The 23,408-nt window shown below is 28.4% G+C and overlaps 1 protein-coding gene and 1 pseudogene across 2 annotated transcripts; both read right to left on the bottom strand.

Moving 5' to 3' along the window:
• Positions 1 to 298: 298 nt before the first annotated feature.
• On the bottom strand, positions 299 to 2,842 carry LOC126835886 (platelet-activating factor acetylhydrolase IB subunit alpha2-like; annotated as a pseudogene).
• Positions 2,711 to 21,470, bottom strand: LOC126835133 (ATP-citrate synthase). 2 transcript variants are annotated; one of them, XM_050567426.1, is made up of 13 exons: positions 21,133 to 21,470; positions 7,801 to 7,966; positions 7,529 to 7,714; positions 7,274 to 7,464; positions 6,954 to 7,212; positions 6,347 to 6,880; positions 6,105 to 6,284; positions 5,913 to 6,036; positions 5,274 to 5,389; positions 4,990 to 5,186; positions 3,950 to 4,919; positions 3,606 to 3,879; positions 2,711 to 3,401 (listed from the first exon to the last, which is right to left on the bottom strand). In XM_050567426.1, the coding sequence occupies exons 2-13, from the start codon at positions 7,954 to 7,956 to the stop codon at positions 3,310 to 3,312; spliced, it is 3,279 nt and encodes a 1,092-aa protein (XP_050423383.1). In that variant the 5' UTR covers positions 7,957 to 7,966; positions 21,133 to 21,470; the 3' UTR covers positions 2,711 to 3,309. The 2 variants fall into 2 exon arrangements, with proteins under 2 accessions (XP_050423383.1, XP_050423382.1); XM_050567425.1 differs by lacking the exon at positions 21,133 to 21,470 and adding an exon at positions 10,437 to 10,619.
• Between the last annotated feature and the right edge of the window lie 1,938 nt (positions 21,471 to 23,408).

Here is a 23,408-nt window from a genome sequence, read left to right as displayed (position 1 = left end):
GGCATTTCCTGGCCTAAAGTTATATTATATGTAAGTTTATTAGTACTGAAAAAGTCAATAAAATATAGGTATACAGTTAATTAAATTTAGTACTTTCAACGCAACAAAGTTCATTAACTTTTCTATTCAAAAGAAGAAAATCATAACTCGAATAAATATATTTGATAAACTAAACCTATATTATTCAAAACGGAAAATACTGAATTTATCATTTAAATACTCAAAATTACAAATATATTCTCTGCATACAAAAAAAAAATAACATCAATAATAACAGTTATCAATATTCTTTTATGAGTTACTTATTAAGTATGGCTAAAACTGGGTAAATAGGACCAATGGATTTTTTTTGATAACATAACTCTGACGGATGCAATAAGTCTGGTGAATCCTTTTCACTTAATGTACCATCTATTTGTAAAATGTCAGGAGTTATGAGATTTACTCGAGGAGTTTGCATCACTTGATTACTAAGAATTATGTTAACTTGTTCAGCACTTTCTCAAAGAGGATTGGAGATGCGACCTACGTGGTAAAATACCCTTATCACGTAATCAATAATTTTGGAATTAATTAGGTATCATTATTAATTTCATACAATTATTATTATACTTATAATAACAAAGAAATCTATTAGTTCTTACTATAATAAATATATAATATTCAGGAATTTGTGATCTTATTTATTTTGCGATTGTCCATATTCCTTCGGATATATCAACAGGAGAATTATCCAAATTATTTGATCCAACATTAAGAATACAAACCTAAAAAAACGAGGGTTATTTTAATAGTTAAGGTTATATTAATATAAGGGACGAGATATGGAGTGTAATATTAACATTTTCCATGTAATAATAGTAAATTTGTTTTCACTTTTTATTTAAATGATTACTAAGTTTGATTTACACACTACACTTTCTACCACTGCATAACTTTAAAAACTCATTTGACTTGAAAAATAATGATTCAAACTGGTTTATTGGCAAGGCATTATTATTAGGAACTTATGTTTATATTATTAATTAAATATATACATTTTTAATAAAAAATTGTCTTACTATATAATACTGGTTTAAGATTTTATATATTTTTTAAAAGTATTATTAATATGTATATTTATACAAAATGATATTTTAAAATATAATTATTTAAAAAAATAACTTACAAACTGTTTAAATAATACGTTTAAAAATGTTGCAAATAATTAAATTGCATAATAATTTTAATTAATCGTAAAACTTTTAATTGAAAATAGATGATTATTTAGAAAACGTTTTATTCGTTTGATACACAACTATGTTGCCACTTGAAAACCTTATAGCATTATAATTAGTTTATTCCTCGAGTATTTAAAAAATTAAATCTAACAAACGAAAAATTTGGTTGTCATAAATACTTAAACACCGCAATAATTGTACCAATTTATACAACACAACAACTATAATTAGTTAGTGAGAAATAAAAATGTTTTATCTCTATTTATTATAATACACATATACTATAAAATGAGCGTGTTTGTGTAAAACTCAAAAACTATTAATCTGATTTTCATCAGTCGTTCAGTATTGGACTTACTTATCATCACCTGATGAACATATACTATATGCAGGGTTGGGCATTATTTGAATCATTTCTTAGCCAAATTAAATAATAAATTAAAATTAAAATGTATTAAAATCTTTTATTTATTAATTTATTTTTGGTTGTTTATGACAAAATTGTTTGTTATTTGTTAAACATTTTCAATTTTAAAATAATAATAGTTTTCAATATAGGAGTAGTGTAAATGTCTTTTTACAAAACTTAGGCTTTATACGGTCAAGAATTTCGTTTTTGACTCCACCAAATATGTTAGGTGCAATCTCCTGAAATGCCAAAATTGACACTATTTAAATTTTAATGGAACAAACTTTTTTTCCAATATTGGAAATCATTGGATAAGTTCTATTATTACGCACCGATCAGCAAGGCATCAGGATTATTAAATTTGCTTTGGCTTGAAATATAAAATTGGAATTACAATATCACTAATAAAGGTAGTACGTATACTAATTATATAAACAAAACAGGGTACTTAAGACCATAGCTTATGGATGCACAACACAGTTATAAAGAGAACATTTATTCTTTTATAAGTGTTTAAACCGAGTTTAAAGAACATTAATCGATACCTTAAAGCATACAAGTGCTAGGTCCAATTTAAATGATTTTAAGTTATACGTCTATAGAGTTTAACTCTTGAGCTTTTAAAAAAAATCCACTAAGGACTTAGAATTTTACGGTAATTTGTAGTAATTGAACAATTATTTATATTTTATGCTCTTTGGACATATCACTGGTGTTCATTTGATTCAGTTTTCTTAACACGAATTCAGGGACACCCAAAATCACAATTTTGAAAAAAATGGACATAGCACTTGTGTTTTGTTAATTTTGTTCTTTATAATCGTGTTGCCCAACACTCATTTATTTATCTAATTTTTTTATAATTTTTCATAGATTCTTAGAAATGATTGAAGAAATTCAATATGCCAATAAGAAAACGGAATTACAATTTTCATTTTGCTGACCTGTAAAATTGTGTAAAAGTTACTTTCCCCCTATTGGTTTTTACTACTTAAAATATAATGCACAATTTCGCTTAGAGCTTTTAACAAATAAAATGTATTAATGGTTTAGTTTGGATATCATTAAAAACATTGTAAAATGAAAACAAAAAAATATAATATATTCTATACCAAAACAAATACAAATAAATATTTAGGTATCATTCTGCCAGCAAAAGTTGCAGAGATTTTATTTAACATCTTGGAAATTATGAGTGCTAATACATTGGCATGACACTAAAATACGAAAATAAAAATCTAAATATTGAATATTATCACCATTAATTAAGTCAAAATTTAAATTTGTCAATTATAACAAACTAATTTTATTCATTATATATTTTTCTAAAAAAAAAAAATATTCGTAAAGGTAAAACAAAAAAAAAAACAGTGCACATGTGAATGAACATATTTACCTGAGTATTATATATATATATATACCTAAACAGGTACAAGTTTACATATAAACCTGGCATAAAAATAATTACTATTATTCTATATACAAAGAAATAATCATTATTTGTGGTATCTAAGAAATGCAAGAATGATTAAAAAATTGAAACCAACATAAGAAAAATGTGTTAATTTATCTGACTATAAATTGTGCGCTTCAAAACTTCTATTGGCTTGCAGCATACAGTTTTGTTCACTTGTCGGCCAATACATATTAAAAACAAAGTATTAAAAATAAAAATCAGCTTTAGTTGTATTGTTCCGGTAAAACATAAGATATGTCGTCCCATGGATGACGGTAAAGTCCTTGCTTTAATCTTTTCTGGTCCATATAATGTCCTAAAATCATCAAGATAAAATGTATAAAATAAGATTAATTTTAAATGTACTTCTAAATAAGTTTATATTGATGTTCCTTATTAACTAAACTAACAAATATACATAGGTAAAAAAAATGCAAAAATGTTGGTGAAGATCGAGAAAAGTGTCAAGAAATGTTAGTTTACATTAGAGACGTTGGTATAAAATATAAATTGTACGTACCAATAAAACCAATACTTCGTCCAAGTACGAATAAACTATTAATAGAGCCCATTTCAATATATTCCTGGGCTTCTTCTCGTGTGAAACTACCACTATTTCTCAACAGGTCGCAAAACGATACTGCTATACATCCATCTACGTTCAAAATAAGGTTGGGCTTTTTAGATGTAGTAATTTTCTCTACTTCTAGAGCATAGTTTAGAAGTGGAGTGGCCGGGAAGTTTTCTAACACAAATTCTTTGATAATCTTAACTCTCATGTCAGGATTGTTGATCTTTAATTAAAAATGTTAACATTACAGAAAAGTTAATGCAAACACAAATACTATTTATGTTAAAACTTACAGATTTTACTCTATGACCAATGCCCATGATGAGTTGTCCTTTCTTACGCATTTGGTTGACAAATTCCATCGGAATCAATCCAGAGTCATATGCCTCGGTGAACTGTTTAGCGGCACCGTCCAAAGCACCGCCAAATCTGTCGCCGATAGTTAATAACCCCGAAACCAATGACGACACTAAGTCTTTACCAGCACGGGCACATACAATTGTGTTGTGCGCTCCTGATACTGCTGGACCGTGATCGGCGGTAACCAACAAGCACATTTCTAAGAATTTACATACATAGGGTGGTAACGATCGTTGGAACCACAAAAGTGAGATTACACCACCGATGCCCATATTAGCCTTGAGAACGTCACTAATAGGCATGCCGGCATAAAGAAGCTCTTGACCACGTTCATCGCAAATACTAGTCATGAAAGAAGCTGGTTTACGAATGAGACCGAGCTCGCGGGCCCAAGAGTAATCCATAGGAACAGTCGGTGGTGGTACTTCCGGTGAAGGTACAATAATGCCTTCTTTGACTAATTTAGTATAGACTTCATTGATAATGTCACCCAAGAAGTCAAATGAAGTAGGTACAAATGCACCAGCCGCTTTGAGGTTAGCATTTTTTGCAGTAGCTGTTTCTTGGTCAGAGTTGGCACACGAACCAGCGTGACCAAACTGAACTTCAGACGTGAACATGCTGGCACAAGTTCCAATACACCAGGCGACCAAAGGCTTGGTAATCTTATTTTGTTTCAAAGCTTCACAAACCTCATATTCTTCAACTCCTCCTACTTCTCCCAAAAGTACGATCATTTTAATTTCTGGATCACTTTGGTATCTCATGATATGGTCCATAAAAGTAGTGCCTGGATAACGGTCACCGCCGATAGCTACACCTTCGTACGCACCGTCAGTAGTTCTTGAAATGATGTTGTTTAATTCGTTTGACATACCACCAGAACGAGAAACGTAGGCAACACTGAAAATATATTTTTAAAATATATATTTAATTTATTTTATGGAGATAATAATTACAATATCTGTATTACCTTCCGGCTCTGTATAATTTGGAATGTAAAATGTTATCCATCATACCACCGGTATTACCAATTTTGAAACATCCTGGTTTTAATCCACCGACAGTAGCTGGCCCAATAATAGTAACTTTTTTCTCGTTAGCCAACAAAATTAATTTCCTTGTCATATTTTCTGGAATACCTTCTGCGATTATAGCAATAGTTCTGATCTGTTAAAATTAAAACATTTATTAAGCATATACAAATTACATACTTGTTAAATATGAAACTTAATAATGATAAAATATGTATCTCACTTGAGGATAGTTTAATGTTTCAATTGTACTATCGTATGCCGATCGTAAGGATGCAAAGTTTACTAAAACATCAGCATTACGATGTTTTAACATAGCGTCTTCCATTTTCTTGTAAACTATTAAAATTCAATTACACATGTTTTAAAAACCAAAAAACCAAATACTATCACAATAATATGTCATTATGTTTATCTATGTACACTAATAGGGTGGCCGTTATTTTGGACTTGGTCACAAATTTTTATTTCACATAATTTTTTCAGTTTTATATGCTGAAAAATAAATATTCTCAAAATTTCATAGCTATATCTCAATATTATCCTGTGCCAAAATCAATTCAAAGTCTTAAGTTTAAATAACATGGAAATTTCAATAAGCTATAGTTATTATTGTATTTCACATTCACAGAAAATTCTAAAAATGTTGAATATGATGGGATAGATCAGGGACCTCAAACTTCTAACATAAGATGGTTCTAAAATAATTTTTTTAAATTTTGTCTAATAAACATTTTGTGACAGTCCAAAAACACAAAACAAAAATTATGTACCCATGGGAAGAGTACACGATTATTGTTATGAGTACACATATGAAAGTGGGAGATAAGACTACAAAACTGTATACACATAAACTACTAACCAGGAATCAACACTTCTTTATGTCCCCAATAAAATTTCAACTTGTGATCCCCAGTAAATGGATATACTAGACAAGCGACTGAAGGCTCATGTCGTTGGCAGACAAAATCAAAATCAAGCATACTCTGAAAGATAAAAAAAATACTATAAATTTAAATGACTCAATGGTAAACAAATAATATAAGCAACTTACCTGTACAGCTCTTGTTTGCATACCCCAAACAATAGCTTTAGTATTATGACTGAACAAAGGTTTTGTGGATGGTGCAGTGGAAGAAAATTTTGGTTGTGATGGTGAGGTCACTGAAGGACTTGTTGCTCCATCTTTGGAGCCATCAACAACTTCTTGTTTAGCGTTAACAGTATTGGCATCCTAAATAGAAAATACTTTGATAATAACACAATTTTAATTTTAATATAATTATAAACTCTAACTTGTCCGCCCGGTAACAAGAAGTTAGCAGTGACTGATTCTTGTTCAGTTTCTTTGGGGATAGACTTTTTGCCTAAAGCATATCCGACAATAGCAGTCATGTGAGTTTCTGGTCCGAATACATAGATGGGAATGCGTAAAGTTTTTCCAACTTCTCTGATAATTCTAAGACCTTCTTGGTAATTAGGACCGGCACGACGAACGTAAATGGTGATATTATGGTCCAAAATTTTTGTTTGAAATTCTGTTAGAGCAGTGACAATTCCCTTGAAAGTGGCTGCGACGTTAGTAAAGTTTGCAATTCCTCCTCCCGTGATCAAAACTTTTCCTTCAGGATGCTTTTCTTGAGTCATCAGACTCAATATGGTCTTAGCATATTCATAAGTCTGTTGTTCAGATGGAGCTCCACTATATTCTCCGTAGTTGGCTAATTCGCTAGCACCACCATAATCACAAATCGTATCAGCGTAAATAACAGAAGCACCACCGCCAGCAACCATAGTCCAAATACGACCTTTTTTGTTCAAAATTGTCAACTATAGAAAAATAATTTAAAAAAATGAATAAAAAAAAATGAACAAAATCCATAAGATTTTTTTGTTATTTTACTTTAAGTGATGCTCCACTTTTGGCATCTAAATCAGCAATATATGCCTCTTCTGGAAAAGCATCTCGTCCAAACGGAGGTGGATATTCAATTTCTCCCCAAGATGCCCGGCAAACGAAATCGGCGGTTGAATCGATTTTCGCAGCCAAGTCCAATATGTATATAGCACTGTCTGTCACCACCAATGGATTAATTTCCAAATATGTGAAGTAAAGATTGACGTACATTTTGTACAATGCTACTACAAATGTCGCAATTGTTCTGAAACAATCATCTTGTGTTTAGTTTAGAAGATTAAATTAAAACAAAATTTTAATAATACTTTTGCTTTGCTGGGCTGACTTTTGTTAAAAGTTGTTCTAAAATTTGTTCTTCGGTGACATTCTGTCCGATGGGTACTTCAAGTTTTAAGGCTTTAGCGTCAACATCTCCAATATCCACACCTCCTTCGTGATGAAATAAAATAGTATCAGCATGGCGATGTGAGTAAATGCACACGTATGCTTCTTCTTCCTATTCATATTTACTATTAAGAATTAACTTACATAAACCAAGTACTAAATAAATAATAACATACAGCTTGATGAGGAATGAAAGGTTCAATAATAAAATTCTTTAATTTTCCATTCGCTCGTCCAATTTGTTGGTCTTTGCCCAATCGTTCCAGAATCCATTGTTTAGCACCTGTGTAGTCAGTTTTTACCTTGATCAAACCCAATTTACCACGACGTTTTATCAATTGATCTGGTTTTGCTACTAAGCTCTAAAATAAATAATAGAAAAAATACTTCAATAGTGCTTTTTATTATAATATTATTAAATTTGATTGAAATGTGACAAAAAACATACTTCACTTTTTAGCCATGGGTTGTCAATAAGGAGATCTTCCCATTTGGTATTCTCATTAACAGAAGCAAATCGACATTTTGCTGCAGACGTCAACGGTGCTAAATTCCTATTTATAATGTCTTTTCCAGTTGCTTCGCTAATTGCTTTGGCTGACATTTTGTAATAACTAATAAAAAAAAAAATTACGATCATTATAATTATTATACACAATAGTTGTGTGATTAAATAAAATCTTTTTTCAAATATATATATATATATATATTTTTTTTTTTTGCTATAGAATTAATGAAAATGATGACAAAATCTGTGGGGGGCCCCTTAAAGTAAAGGTTATTCAAATTGTGTAATTGTTAAAAAAAATACTAAAATTGTACATTCTTCATAATATAATAAAAAAAACGGCTGCCAAATCATTGACAAAAAACTTCCTCAAAACCGAATTCTATTTATACTAGAAATAAAATCACGATAAAACCAAAAAAGAATATGTTCTTACAGTAACATAATAATAACAAATCTATTATCAAGTTCTATGAGTTTAAGGTAAGTTCCGCTGATAACAACAAACATATTTATAACTTATACAATTATTGATCTAAAGCCGAAATCTTTAACACATTTCGAGTTCAGTCAACTACATAAATTGTGTGAAATTTAGATATCTACGTTAAATATATCTCGAGAAAAAAATTCCAATCAAAATAAAACCCTAGCATCACCAAGTTTTAATCAGTTCATCTATACTCTGTTCTTATTCCGAACAGAGTATAGACAACTGAACAAACATAATGGTTAACGTTTAGGAAAAAAATTTAATCCGACTAGTCGCTCTCGAAAGACATAATAATTGCACATACGAACTAGACACATTCACGGAATGCCAAGTTGTTATATTTCGTTTACAATGCATTTATAGTCTCACTCTCATTCTGATATTTATAAAAAAAAATTTCAGGGAAGCAAAAATATTTAAATTTTTATTAAAATATCTTTCCTATTATGCAATTGAAAATGACAGCCAATAAAAGCTGCTTATTAGGGTTCACAAAACATAAAATAAATATTCAAAGTACCGAAAAAAGAGCACTGTGATTTAAAAATGTGTAGCCTTTTGACTAGACTGTGAGCTGTTACGTTTAAAATTAAATATTTTACAAAGTAGTCTAAAAAACGAGGAATATATATATTTTTTTGTTACGTGTTAGTTATCAATTTCTGTTGAATTAGTTTGTTATAATAGCTGCAATGCTAATATTATTATCAATGCAAAAATAACAATCATCCTACATAACTATATACAAAACACTGTATAGACTCGCTTTCAATAACATTGAAGTTAAAGCTACGAACAGAAAATAAAAAGTTAGCTAATTACAATATATATATATTTTTTAGATTGGCGTTTTAAAATATAATATAAAAGTAATTAAGAAAGATCCTCTTAATATTGTATAACTTATTATATCAGAAATTGACTATAAAAAATAAAAATATGAAATTAAGATAACATAGGGGTCAAAGAAGGTCAATTAACAGATTTACAAGACTTCTATGACCTTAAGATGTCTGACGTATTAAGCTAGTTGCCATTTTACAAATTAAATTCAGTAAAAATACTAAAATGTTTAAAACCGGTTAGAATTAATTTAAGTTAATTATAAATAATAAGGAATACTACTATTTTTCAATGAAAAATAATAACGTACGTCGGTCGAATAAATTTATATTTAATTTTTGGTAGTTGTTAAAATATTGATGTATGTACTAAGGATATAAATAAAATAAAATAAAACAATACACATATGTTGTGCAATTTTTCAATAACTTGTAAATACGAAAATCAGGTGCGTTAACGATACAAAAAAATTATTGTCGATTTCAACCATAATACCAGACTAAGGAAGTAAGAGTATCGTGGTTAATGGCATTAAAAATACGCACATACATATTATATAACGTAACTGTAGGCAAATTATAACTCATTACCATTATATTTGAATTCATTATTATACAATAACATATTTAATTTATTTTGTTTTTTATTAACGAAAAATAGTATTCATAGTATATGAATACTATTTATAGTATTCACTACTATAAATACTACTTTTTATACTATTTACTATGGATTTTTCAATTAATTTTGCTATAAACAATTTATGAAAATAATAATTGACGTTGTACAATTTAAGTAATAACCTTTAATATATATGACAAAGGTACATAATTAAACCTACACAATTTTGTATTTATTTAATTACTTTTGACAAAAACTAAGTAAACAAATGTTTAGATTACAAAAGTTTAACATAAATAAAAACGTTTTAGACGCCTTTGATACGGGCTTGTAACAATGTAAACCAAATTTTTTTATTTTTTTTAAGGTATACATTTATTTAATTTAAAATTATATTTCTTTAAATAATTTATTGTTATGAATAAAGAAATCGCTTGTAATTTTGTTACCTTTGATTTAAGTTGGTAACAAAATATGTTCAACATTAAGTTTATAACAAAAATGTAAAAACAGACGTATACAGTTCAGTTTTATTTATTTTGGTGTAAACAAATAATTTATTCTAACTAAATTGTTAAAATTATTTATATATATATATATTTAAAAAAAATATTGTTACCTATTAGGTCGCTCTCGTTGGTCGACGGCAGTATTTTTTTTATTAAGAACTAAGAAGTAGGATATGATTGAACAGAACGAATTTCCTTCAACGATGCCTAACAAGTAATAAATAAAAGAACACAAACACTAGCAAACAGTGGGACGAACACCGTCTATGGCGCGAATACGACTGATAGGAGAAAGTTATTAAGCTCGCCCTTTCTTACGTGACCAAGGTCGCATGTGGTACCCGAAGTAACCTATTGACTTAGACCGGTATTGATAATGATTACTAACAATGAAAAGCCTGTTTAGATAGATTAATTTATCATAAAGGAGTTAAGTACAGACAGTAAAATATAATATAAAAAACAATGTACTATATTATCCCAAACCTGGTTTGGAGGGCAAAATAATCATTAGGCGTTTTCCCTAACTATTGAAATATTAGAAACTATTTTTAATTTATTTCTCTTTTAAGGTTTTGGTCTTATGTTAACTTTATTTTGCATCGATTGCACAAATCATATTTATACACATCATTCCCCAAAAGCCTCATAATAAATTAAAAACCTATGTACTTAAAACGGAATTTAATAACCAAAAATTAAATTTATTGTCTAAATTTCGGATTAAACGACATTGTGAAGAGATGGCATTTTCAACTTTTACTGTTCGCTTAAAATATTTTTTTAGTTCAAATTTAAATTTCACCAGTATCTAGGAACTTTTGTGTCATACTGTACATGTACAATCTGTTACATTAAAATGAACAAAATATTAAATCTATGTACTTATTGTGGTATTGGCCAAAACACTGAATACCGATTTAGAATTGGATACTCAACGATAATACTAAACAACATTTGTTTAGTTATTAGAAGACTTTTATTTAATCAATTACATTTATTGGCCGTCGCCCGTCAGCGCAACTAAAGTAAAATTGTTGAGAGGCTGTAACCTTTATGATAATTTATATTTTAAATAAACATAATAATAATTGATAATTTTTAACTGTAATAATTATAATAATACATGAATGATATGCATTTACTATGAAAATTCTAAAAATCAACAACTTTTAGGGGGTTCCAGGGACTTTGGCGAACCTTTCAAAACCCTACCTAGTTGTAAATTTGATGACATATAATTTAATACAATGGCCTACAGTATATTGAGTAGCAGTACTCAAAAGAAATTAATCTGTTGTGACAAGTGTAAACAATTTTCTAAATTAGATAGGTCCTTCAAAAATATAATTGTGCGAACAACTTATTTTATGACACCGCACACAATATTTTTATATTATTGAAAATACATAAGCAACTTACATAATAAGTCAATAATGTTCTATTTAGAATTTCATACACAAATTCATTTTAAAAATTAATGTTCTAGTCAGACATATTTTTGAATTGTTAATTTATATAATTATGAATGTAAAACAAGCGATATAGATGTAGTAATTAATCTCTAAGCGCATGCGTTCGCGGTGTTAACACTACGACTTTGATACTTTTTAAATACAGAAATGAAATGGCTAGGCGATGTAAATACTGCAGCGCGAGCGCCGAGATTTTTTAAGCACAGCATCTTGGAGGTTAAATATTCTTGTATACAAAATTAATAACTATATAAAATATTATTTAAATAACACAAATGGTATGGACGTTTAGAATTAGTCATATCCAAACCACCTACATACCAAAAGTGTTAAAAAATAGTTACCATTAATCAGATATTATGCTAATGATATACTCATGCTTTTTTATAAACAATACAATACCTAAGAGTAAATTTTATAAATATTTTTGTTTAAATGATATCAGAAATGTCTGATTTCGGTAAAATCTAAAAAAAAAACGTAAGATGAAAACATTAATAATCATTATTGATTATAATATAACGTTTATGGTTTTACTAAACAATTAGAAATTTCAATATTGTTTAATTTGAATGAGTTGTGAATTATCATACAAGCTATTGAATAAGGTTATAACTTATAAAGAACTTTTTGATCTGAAATAATGTTTTTATGTACTATTCATTTAAAAGAAAAAATATATAGTGTTATTTTACAGTAATAAAGGTTAACTGCCTCAAACTTGTTTGTTGAGTGATAGAAGGACATCATGAAAATGCGAAACTAGTTCAAAATAATGTGAACGAAGAATAATAATTGTTGTTAGTATTACGTATCATTGCAATACATTTACAACATTCAGTAAAACTAGTTGTATTCGATAAAACCGCCTCGTCAAGTTTTTGCAACTAGCACTTGGTTTAGTCGTTAGCGTACATATGTTACTAATATTTATGTTACCTCCTATGAAATATACGATTCGTAAAATAATATTATAATAGTACCTGATTTTCTTCCGACCTTACTGCAAAACAAGGTCGTTTTATCAGCTTATTGTACAATACAGAGACGGAAATATCTTGATTGACGATTGCAAATCACAATTAGGACGTATAATTTTTGTTAAAATATTAAATTCATTTTTATATTATATAAAATGTGATAGGTATCTTTATTTCACTGCAACATAACGTGTGATTATTTTGACCATTGTTTAACTCCTTACTTATTATAAAATACAAATTCATTATAGCTATAATACCCATTAAAAAAAACAATATACAATTTTAATATTAAACATAGGTACAATCTAAAATTACCCATAAATTAAAATTAATTAGTTAATACAATTAACCAATTTATAAATTAACAAAATTGTATTTTATGTATATATAAACTTTGTTAATTTAAATAAATATATGTATAATAAATTATTAATTGTATTTAAGTTATTTTTAATTTATTAAGTTGGTTAATTTTATTAACTAATTAATTTCCATTTATGGATTAGGCCACTTTTGCCACATAGCCTCAATTTAGAATCATTAAATTTTTCATAATTAAATAATGAATAGTAATTAATAGTAAGAACCTAAATTATGAAAAAAATGTAAATTTTCAGTCAGTTTTAAGGAAACGTCTAAAGCATAGCATGCTATAAGCATAAAGGTCATACTGTTGTAAGTAATAACCTTGATAATCACCAAACTTGAGACTTAAAAGTATTTAATGAACTGCTAGCCCCGTGGGTTGTAGATAGACAACGATAGGTTTTATAATTATTTCATGACACGAAAAACCCCGAAATGGAGAAATTGCCATTCCCAAATTAGTTATAAATAACATCTTTACAAATTTAACTATTTTTTAACACAGTTATTTCGACGTACAGGTAAAAAATAGTGTCCACGGTTAACTCGAGGAAGTCGACCAGTACAGTTTACTGGAATTCCTTTATAATGCGTTTTTTAAAAATGTAGCCTTGAACGTCTACTTTATTATTTTCACTTCAGCTGATAGATATGTACGACAACCATACAATGATTAAAGTGAAAGTTAAACCGGCATAAGCTAACAACGATGTAAAAGTAAGGAGAAAACAAAAATATACCCAAAAAATATTTTGAAGTTTAAAAAAAACGTTTTCTTTTAAATCTATTTAATAAAATTCTGTGTAAGATATCCAAAATAAATGTTTTAAAAAAACTACGTCTGGTCAAAAATACACAAACAGACTACTCAGCATACACTTCTATTATATTTCCTGTTTCATTATCAAATAATAAAAAAATATTATTAGCTGTGCAAAATAAGAATTACAAAATCACAGTTCATACTAATTATTAAAAATAATAATAAGTAGAGTCGATACATTTTTTAAATCATTACTAGAACCATCTAACTAGATGGTTTAAAAAATGTACTATATTACTACTTTAACCTAACTCGCAATAATAATTGCAATGTAGAACTGAGTTAATAATTTCAATAACGTATTTATCAATATGTTATTTTTTTGAATTGGGCCTAATAAATTTACAGTAATCAAAATTACACGACCAGTATGTTTGCTATAACTATTGTACATAAAAATAAATGCAAATAAATTGTTTTCATAAAATACTAATTTGTCATCAAAACATGTTTTTTAATATACTTTTGTATATTATAACATTTGGAATTTTCTTTTGGACGTTAAAATTTATTGCTGGTTGTTTTCTGTAATTATTATTAATAATAATAATTATTAATAATAGTTATTATCGTTTTTGATCATACACAATGACGCACACATATGTACTAGATAATTATTTTTTTAATATTTATATTTGAGAACATTTTATTTGATTATGAAAACAAGAATGTTTTATAGAGGAAAATTACCAGTATTTACATTTCATTAAAAGAAAAGAAAAAACATAAACTAGGAAAAAATGCAGTTCCATAATAATTTTTTCTGAGCGTAAACTCTACCTCTACTATCATTCCATCTAGGCTGTAAATAATAACGTAGTATAAATAAAATAGTACGTACAGATGACCATCTAAATTTAAAAGATGCTTTTGAAAACTAATTTATTATTTATATTTTGACCATTTTCAATAATTTTTACTTGAAGTTTAGTTATTGCAAACATTTTATATCGCTAAAATTTACTAAAACAAGTTTTTACATATACCAGAGTACTAGTCTTAAAATTGTTTAAACCACAATTTTTAGAATTATTCTTTTGAAAATATATTTTAAATATTAGAAATTTAGTTTTAACTTGGCACTAATTCGTCTAAATTACTTTGGCTATGGAGAAAACATGCACGTACCAAGAAATTATTAAACATTACTCCAAGGACTCCTTGACATTGATAAACCCTAACCCTACCGGTATCAGTGTTTGATACGCCTATTTAAAAATCTATATGCATAAAAATATGAAACAGGTAAACGTTCTTACACACTAATTTATTTAACTTGTTGTACTCTATGCTGATACAACATACAATTAAATAATAAAATATAATTTTATCAGTTAATTGACTTTTTTATTGTTCAGTACATATACTATAAATAGTTTATTGTTTTTTTACTGTGAAAGTTAAGCCATGGTAAAAAAATTGCAACACAAAAGAAAATAAGAACATAACTTATTATATTTTTTTGCTATTTAATTTATACAAATAATACTTATTTATTCTGTAGATTGAATAAAATATAAATATATATATATATTTATATTGAATAAAATGCCTGAGAAATAATGTTATTAAGTGCCATAAGACAAAAAATAGATGATAATAAAATGTTCGTTAAAATATATAATACAGATATTTACACTAACTATTCTACATAATATACAATATAAATACGAACAATAATTCTCAAATTACATAATTATAATATATTGTACCGCGTACGACAATGATCAAAAATGATCAACTCATTTTTTGCAGGGTCGATTTTTTACTTCTGTAAGGGATCTAAGTTAATGGGATAAAATAAATTTAAGTTTCGGTGATCCAAAATAGAGTAAATTGTATTTTGGTGCGAACAGCACGCCCAATTTATCCAGCAAGATATAACCCGTCGATTTTTCCATTTACAACAATTGCCTCAAAATTGTTCTAGCATGACGTTATTTTTTAAATCTCCTTCAAAATTGTAAAAAAAACACCGTTTTGAACAGTGTTCTGTACTATTGTACGCAAAACCGTAATTAAAGGGGGGTTTTAGGGGTCGAAATTACGATTTTTTTAACCTAATACATTAGGTATACATTTAGAGGTATTCAAACCTGAATTTTAGGTATCGTTTTCAAAATCTATTCAAAAAGGTGTATATACCGAAATACTTGTTGAAAACTGTACACAGGAATATCTGTTTACTGATATTAAGGTATACGGTAAAATTCAATAAAAAAAAAAAGTATTTAGACTAGTCGACAAGAGTATTCAACCAACTCGATGAATTCTGAAAAGTGTCATGTGCGACATTTCCATAAACAGTTTTATACTAATTAAACTGTATTAAAAACAACTCTCCATTTAATACAGAATGCGGTATCAATAAAATCCAGAAAAAAGCTAATCTGCTTTTGGAACACAAAATACCTAAAAACCATACAACTTCTTAATGGAAATTGGAATATCTCCACAAATTGTATTACATTTGATCTTTATTTGAATCGATTGAGATCGCTGTAGATGGTTGATGGTAGTCTGTTTAATTAGAACTCAAAAAGTTAGTCTTTGTTACACAAAGGCATTGATTTTAAAATATAAACGCTGCTATACACAAGAACGGCGACCGATTTTATATGGGATTCCCGCCGTCAACAGTGGTACCCTCGTAATAGTTTTACCGGGCGGATCCGTCCATAAAGTATGACGTGGGTACCTCTGTTGACGGCGGGAATCCCGCAAAAATCGGTCACCGTTCTTGTGTCATAGCATCGCTTATACATTAAAATCAATGACTAAAGCAAAATAAACGAAAAATTTACGATCGTATTAATTGAAACGTAGTTGAAAGGTATTTTTTTTTGTTTAAAAAATATTCGTTGGAGTGATACCGAAAAAATACAAAGGGTTTACGAACAACAATGACGAACTACATGTTTGTTTATTCGGACTGTTAATAAAATCCTACGTCTGTATTCGACCAACAAAAATTACGAACCCAACATGTAAGGCTTTTTATTATTGTTATGCTACATTCTGATGTTATTAACCGTGTTATTAATAGTATATGCTTGCAGTGTAATTTTATTGATTATTGTTAATTTTTCGTTGTAAAAACATCTGTTATTTTTAAAAATGTTAAACAAACATTATACCTAATACCTACTGCATTATTTTTATTTATTATAATATACTATATGGGATTCTCCATTTATAGTCTCTAGTACAGTGCAAAAAAAAACTATAACCACGAGAAAATTATAAATCAAAATAGGTTCAAGACAAATAGGTCAGGAATCTGATTCATTTAGTACAAATAACCAAGTTCCGGTGCTTTATACTACTGCGTCACAATTATTACACGGCTGACATGCTTTTTATCGATTTGTAAATAAAAGTTAAAAACTATTTTTGTACAAAGCACAAATAAGAGTAACTCCCGTAACAGACACTTTACTCAATAAAACGGTAAATTATGCCTTGGAATCATTGATCGGTGGTGCAACAATACCAACAATGTTACGCCTTGCAATATAGTATTATGACTGGTAAATTATTTTAAATAGGTTAATATTAAATTTACTTCAAATTCATAATCCATTCAAAAAAACTAAATTAGAAATTAACATCGATTTATTAAAATTAAAACTTTTAAATATGTGTACAACCTAAATGTTCAGATGTATGTATGTACACGTTTATGTACGACTTGAAACAGTTACTACAGTAGTTTGCCGATTTGAATGAAGTGAACATTAGTGCACACAAGGATCGCGCAAAGAATATTTATTTTACAATTCAAATTGGTAACCTCTATAATTATATATCTACTACGTGTTTAACACGCGTCAGCGCAAGGTGAACTAATTACACGATTTTCGTCAGCAACACATTCTATGCAATATTATGATTATCTACAAATATAAAATATCATTTCCAAAATTGAACGTTACATATTATAATAATAAAACAATTTACAGAAACATTAAAATGACCTAACGGAATTTTAAAAATGATAATTTATGTATGACACGTTTACAAAGGTCAGTATTAAATGAATTAATAGTTATTTAATAGCGTAGTTTATTGAAGTATTTAAACTAATTAATAATTAAGAACAAATATACAAATTGCTGATAAAGTAAGTCATTTATAGTAAAAAATGTGCGTAAATTGGTGAAAGGTAGCTAAAAATATAATCTGGCGGATAATTTCTACATGACTTTTATTAAAATCCAGTCAAGGAGAAAAAATGATTTATATTTTTATTCACGCATATAGAGTTAATATTTAGATTTAGATTTCAACTAGGTAGCTGAACTCTGTTTCAGAAAGACTATAATTGTAGTTTTTTTTAAATTGTAGTTTTTATACTAATATAACAAGCCAATATTTTACAGGCCACTAAGTGGCATATTAAAGACTAATCGATTTTTGATTGCTAGGCTTTCTTGTGTGGTTTTTATAGAAAAATGGTTGCTGCAAAGTTAATGTTTATTTAAAAAACACAAAATTATATACGCGGAGAGTATATAATTTTAATGGTTAAGGGTTTTTTATTATTATTTTATTACATATAACCATAAGTGCTTAAGCATAAGTTTTTTCTAGAAAACACTTAAGTCTAAATTAAGTTATCTTTAAGTCAAAATAGAAAATTATACCAAGACTTTTTTATCTAGAGGGAGTACTTTAAAATTTAAGAAATTTGGCACTATAGCAATTGTTGATTAATTTAGATCAATGTATTATTTTTAAGGCTTATTAGGGTTAAGGCTATTAACCTTTAAACCAAAATTTGGCTTACTAAAAATCTTGCACAGTATCTTAATTAACAATATACATAGGCATGAACTTATTTTAGTTGAGTTTTGCGAATCACGTCTAATTCTATTGTATTTCAGCTTGCAGCCAACCCAGACTGTCTGGAAATGTTAACATGTATTTTCATAGATAAGAAATGGTATAAAGTGAGGTAAAGGAACATACCATTAGATAAGTTTGATGGTGGTTTAAAGACTATTAGATGAAGGCATTGAATATTTTCTAAGTGTTCGGGTTAGAGGAGTAAAACCCGTTTTTTTCAGGTTTGAAAAAAAACAGTGTTTAATATTGATTAAGTAACATTTTTTGTTAATTACTTCTAAAAATTCTTGAAAAAGTATTTCGTAAGTTATTCATGATAAAATGATAAATATTTTTCTTGCACAATTAAGGTCTATTGTTTAATTTAATGTAATACTCTTCAAACCTCTCTTTCGATAGTATAAAAAACTAGCAAGTAAACAATACTTATAAATGGACTGGACAAAAGATATATCTTCAAGTTAACTGTTAAAAGTTTTCCGCTTCTTTAACATCTACTATGATGTAAATTTACTTTGTTTTTTATAAATCATAAAAAATTGATCAGTTTTCATACAAATTAAAAATTCTAGGACTTTATTACTATACTATTCTAAGATTAGATATGTTGAAGTCTAATATAGTCTAATATACACCCTTAATCTACATGGCAGGATAAAACAAATTTGAGACTCCAAAAACTTAAATACCTGCCAAATGAATCACTTATTCAAGAAAGGGTATAAGTAAAAAAAACAAATGTTGGGGAAAATGGTTTTTGCTATCTACAAATATTTTAAAAATCTGAAAACTCCTAAACTCTTTGTTTTGGCATTAAAAATATTTAATATATTTTTCAGATGTTTAGGCACACATATTGTGTATTTTTCAGGCTGACTTCTTCCTTTTCCTGAATAAAATATGAAAAACATGGTGAAACAGAAATTAAAAGTGATTTAATGAATTAAAAATGGTTAATTTGCCAATACACCCCTGAACAAAAAAATGTAGTTGTAAAGAATTTTATTGTTGACACATTTAATCATAACTTTAATTTAACTATAACTAATATAATTTTAAATTAGACTTATTCCCTTTCACATGTAAACAAGATTTTTGAAAGCATATTTTAATGGCTTCAGAGCGTTGACTTGTTCCTTTTGATATTCAACTTGTTTGTTCACTCTACATAATATTTTACCTCAAAAAATTTATTTTTCGAAAATAGTAACATTCTCTTTCTTAGATAAGTGATTCATACGTAATCACTGTGCAACATATACTTGATCGCCGAGCTAACAAACTGCGTGTGTGGGGAAGGAGCTAGTAAAAACTGTAATGTTCACCTGCCACTGCTATCTTATGCACCTATATATAAGATAGCATCTTATGCTATCTTATTCTTAAGGACCTCCTGTGGGGATTACGTTTTCAAATATCTGGATAAGAAAATATAACTTAATCCATAATTGAACCTGATACTATTCTTTAAATAGCCAATGGCCTAACGAGTTTATACTGATACTAGTTTAAAGGATAGTAAGTAAGCTTATGTGCAAATGTTATGTAATACGTGTATGTTCAGGTATCTCGTCTATACCCTGACGGTTGGGTACCCAACACTCCCTAGTCTCTATAACTAAGGTAAATGTTATGATTCTTAAAACAGATTGGTTTTAAGCTGAATATTATGCAAAACAACGGAAACCAAAATAGTGGTCATTAGTATGGTACTTGTACCAAACCTTCAATTATTAAAAAAAACCACTAAGTAGACTAGAACATTCATCGCAATAGGTTTTACAATATGTTCTAAATTACTAATTACTAATTACTAATTTATTGCCAATATTTAACTTTTTACAGATTACAAGTGATTTCATACGTAATAGATTGTTGTTGTTAATCACATAACATATTGATGGTATTTAGTGCTGGATAAGCAGGGCAGCTATGGCAATGCACTGAGATCCTTCTGTAATACATCATACCTAAGGATTTTACAAAATTGTTCTTAGTTTAAACCTAGGTCTTGATTGTTCAGACTTAAGATCTAGCACAAGTCTTGAAAAGAATACAAGATATAATAGTAATTTTTCATTACTCAAGCAGGTATTATATTATGAAATGTATGTGTAGGAAATGATTATATAAATACAATTATTCCTACTTCGGATATCTCACGCAACTCCGAAAAGGCTTTATGAGTATATCAGAAAAATAATATAATGTTTTATCAATGAACACTATAAGAGAACCAATTAGTATTATCATTACCATTATTTTAAGTAAAAACAGATGACAAGAGAATGAAAAATGAACGGATACTTACAATCGGAAATTATTATTGCAAATGCGCGTTATCAAAGTGTTCGATTCTCACGTCGTTGTTGATGGTACCGGTCGATTTTAATCGGGATACGTGATTTTTGAGAAACCAATGGATCGTGAGATGTTTTTCTCTTTTACAATCGATTAAACGAATAGATAGACGTTACCGTACGCAGTGTATGCGTGTGTGTACTTATATTAAGGTAAAACATAAAATGTCAAATGATAATGAATGCAAGAAACGGACGAACGACGAGTCAAATATTATAACGTTGTAACTGTTAACAGGACAAGGCGGGCGGCAGCCTAGCACTGGCTGAATAAAAACAGTGGGACAACGACAACTCACGCCACCGTATGGAAAATGTGGCAGATAATTTGGCCACTGTGGTCGTTATCATGAACGATCGGTATATCTCAGTGGGGGCAACATGACATATTGTTTTTATTTTCAGACGACGAAAACACTGCGTTTCGGGAAAAATGCCTATATTTTTTTAATTAGCAAATTCGATGCAAAAACTGTCCATAACTTCATGACCGTGTTAGGCAAATGGCAATATTTGCCAGACGCCCGTTGCCGGCCACAACCATTGAAAATAATTGGTTGTTTGAATATTGAACAACTCTTCAACCACCAGTCACCACTACTCTCGGACTTTTTTTAATACTACTTAGGCAGACCGAAAAAAAAATTTAATGAAAATTATGCTAAAAAACGTTTTGTTTTCTCTGGCAGTACAATTAAACAATCTGGAATGTTAAACTATAGTTTATTAAGATTAAGTACCTATATTTACCTTTTTTTTTAACACTAAATAAAGCTGATTGAGGTAATTATGTTATTCAAAAGCAAGTGCTTCTAAATTTCTTTTTAACACTGCCCGTATAATAAAACTTTCAATTTACTTTTAAGTCACAAAAACTATCCTTTAAAATTCATAATTCTATCAAGATATACTTCTTTCTTTTGCATAACTTATCTCTCAATAGATATGTAATACGCGATCCTAAGTAGCTTTTCCCATTTCGCCCCTACATTCATTTAAAAATGACAGAAAATATGGACACATTAGGTATATTAACTAGTTATTAAGAGGGCGCCACACCGGCCATTTCTAAGGAGTAAAGCATAGGCAACTTTTCGAAAAATTTTAATTTAGTGTTTGAACTATAATGCATACTTATAATTACAGTACTGAGGATACTTTGTTGATTGCCATTTTTTGTCAGACTATCACAGTCATTTCTATAGGATAAATTACAATTTGTTTCCTTCAAAACTGCTTTGCGCGAATTAATTTTTCTCAGGCTTCATATTTTGTTAAGGAAAGAAATTCATACATATTATTTATGACAAAATTATCTATCCGTATTTTTTCGATATACCTAATAGAACCAACGCTATATCATTTTTTTAAAAGTCAATAAAGTCCTTTCTTAATTAATTAATTATTCATTAACTGGTTGAAATATTAAAAAAAGGGCGATGGTAGAACATAGATAATGTTGTTGTCTATATTATGTAAAAAATTGGTTTCTTAGTTTTGATTACAGCCTTTGTAAAATTAATCAAGGTGTTTTGTTTTCCAGTAAAGTAGTTGTGTTTTATGTTTATCGAGTTAAGTGATTCTTGAATAATGTCAAGAAAGTATAAATAAGAAGCTGACAAGTTTTGTTATATTTGTGGTGAAATTACTTTTAAACCTCGATAGAGAAATTTTACACTATCAGTAAAAAAATTGTATGAAGAATTTGTATTTTTATATGAATTTATATTTTGGCATTCCTGTCGGACAAAAGACAAAGTGTGGGTTCATCACATCTGTTGTGTTACATGTGTGGGGGCTTCTTACTGAATGGGCAAAAAGATCACGTCTTTTGGAATTCCAATGATTTGGATGGAACCCACATTTATTACAATAAAATTATTCGTATCCAAATTATTTTAATATCAATTATATTATACTAAAGTCTAAACCTTATTCCTAATATAATCAGTCAAAAGTTTTCATGTTACACACAAAAAGTGAATTTTTGTTGACCAGTGTTATTATAGTTATTACTTATTAGCGTTACTTACAAAAATTTGCAAAAGCGTTACTTGAAAATTATATTTTGGTATCAAATTATTTGTATTGACGTATAGTATCTTTTATGCGCTCGAACCAGGGAAAAAACAGATTAGTCGAGAATAACGACCGCCGGAAGTTTAGGCATACAGGCAAAATGTATTACGTTTTGAAATTAAAAACATGTTTTTCTCAGAATCAAAGA

This window comes from Adelges cooleyi, unplaced genomic scaffold (assembly GCF_023614345.1).
Source record: "Adelges cooleyi isolate 19-005CV unplaced genomic scaffold, UGA_ACOO_1.1 ACOO_flye_CR_arks_rails_tigmint_CR_PRNA_23, whole genome shotgun sequence".
Taxonomy (NCBI): Eukaryota; Metazoa; Arthropoda; class Insecta; order Hemiptera; family Adelgidae; genus Adelges; species Adelges cooleyi.
The sequence above is the reverse complement of the archived record's forward strand: the minus strand, read 5'-3'. Positions and strand labels throughout refer to the sequence as shown.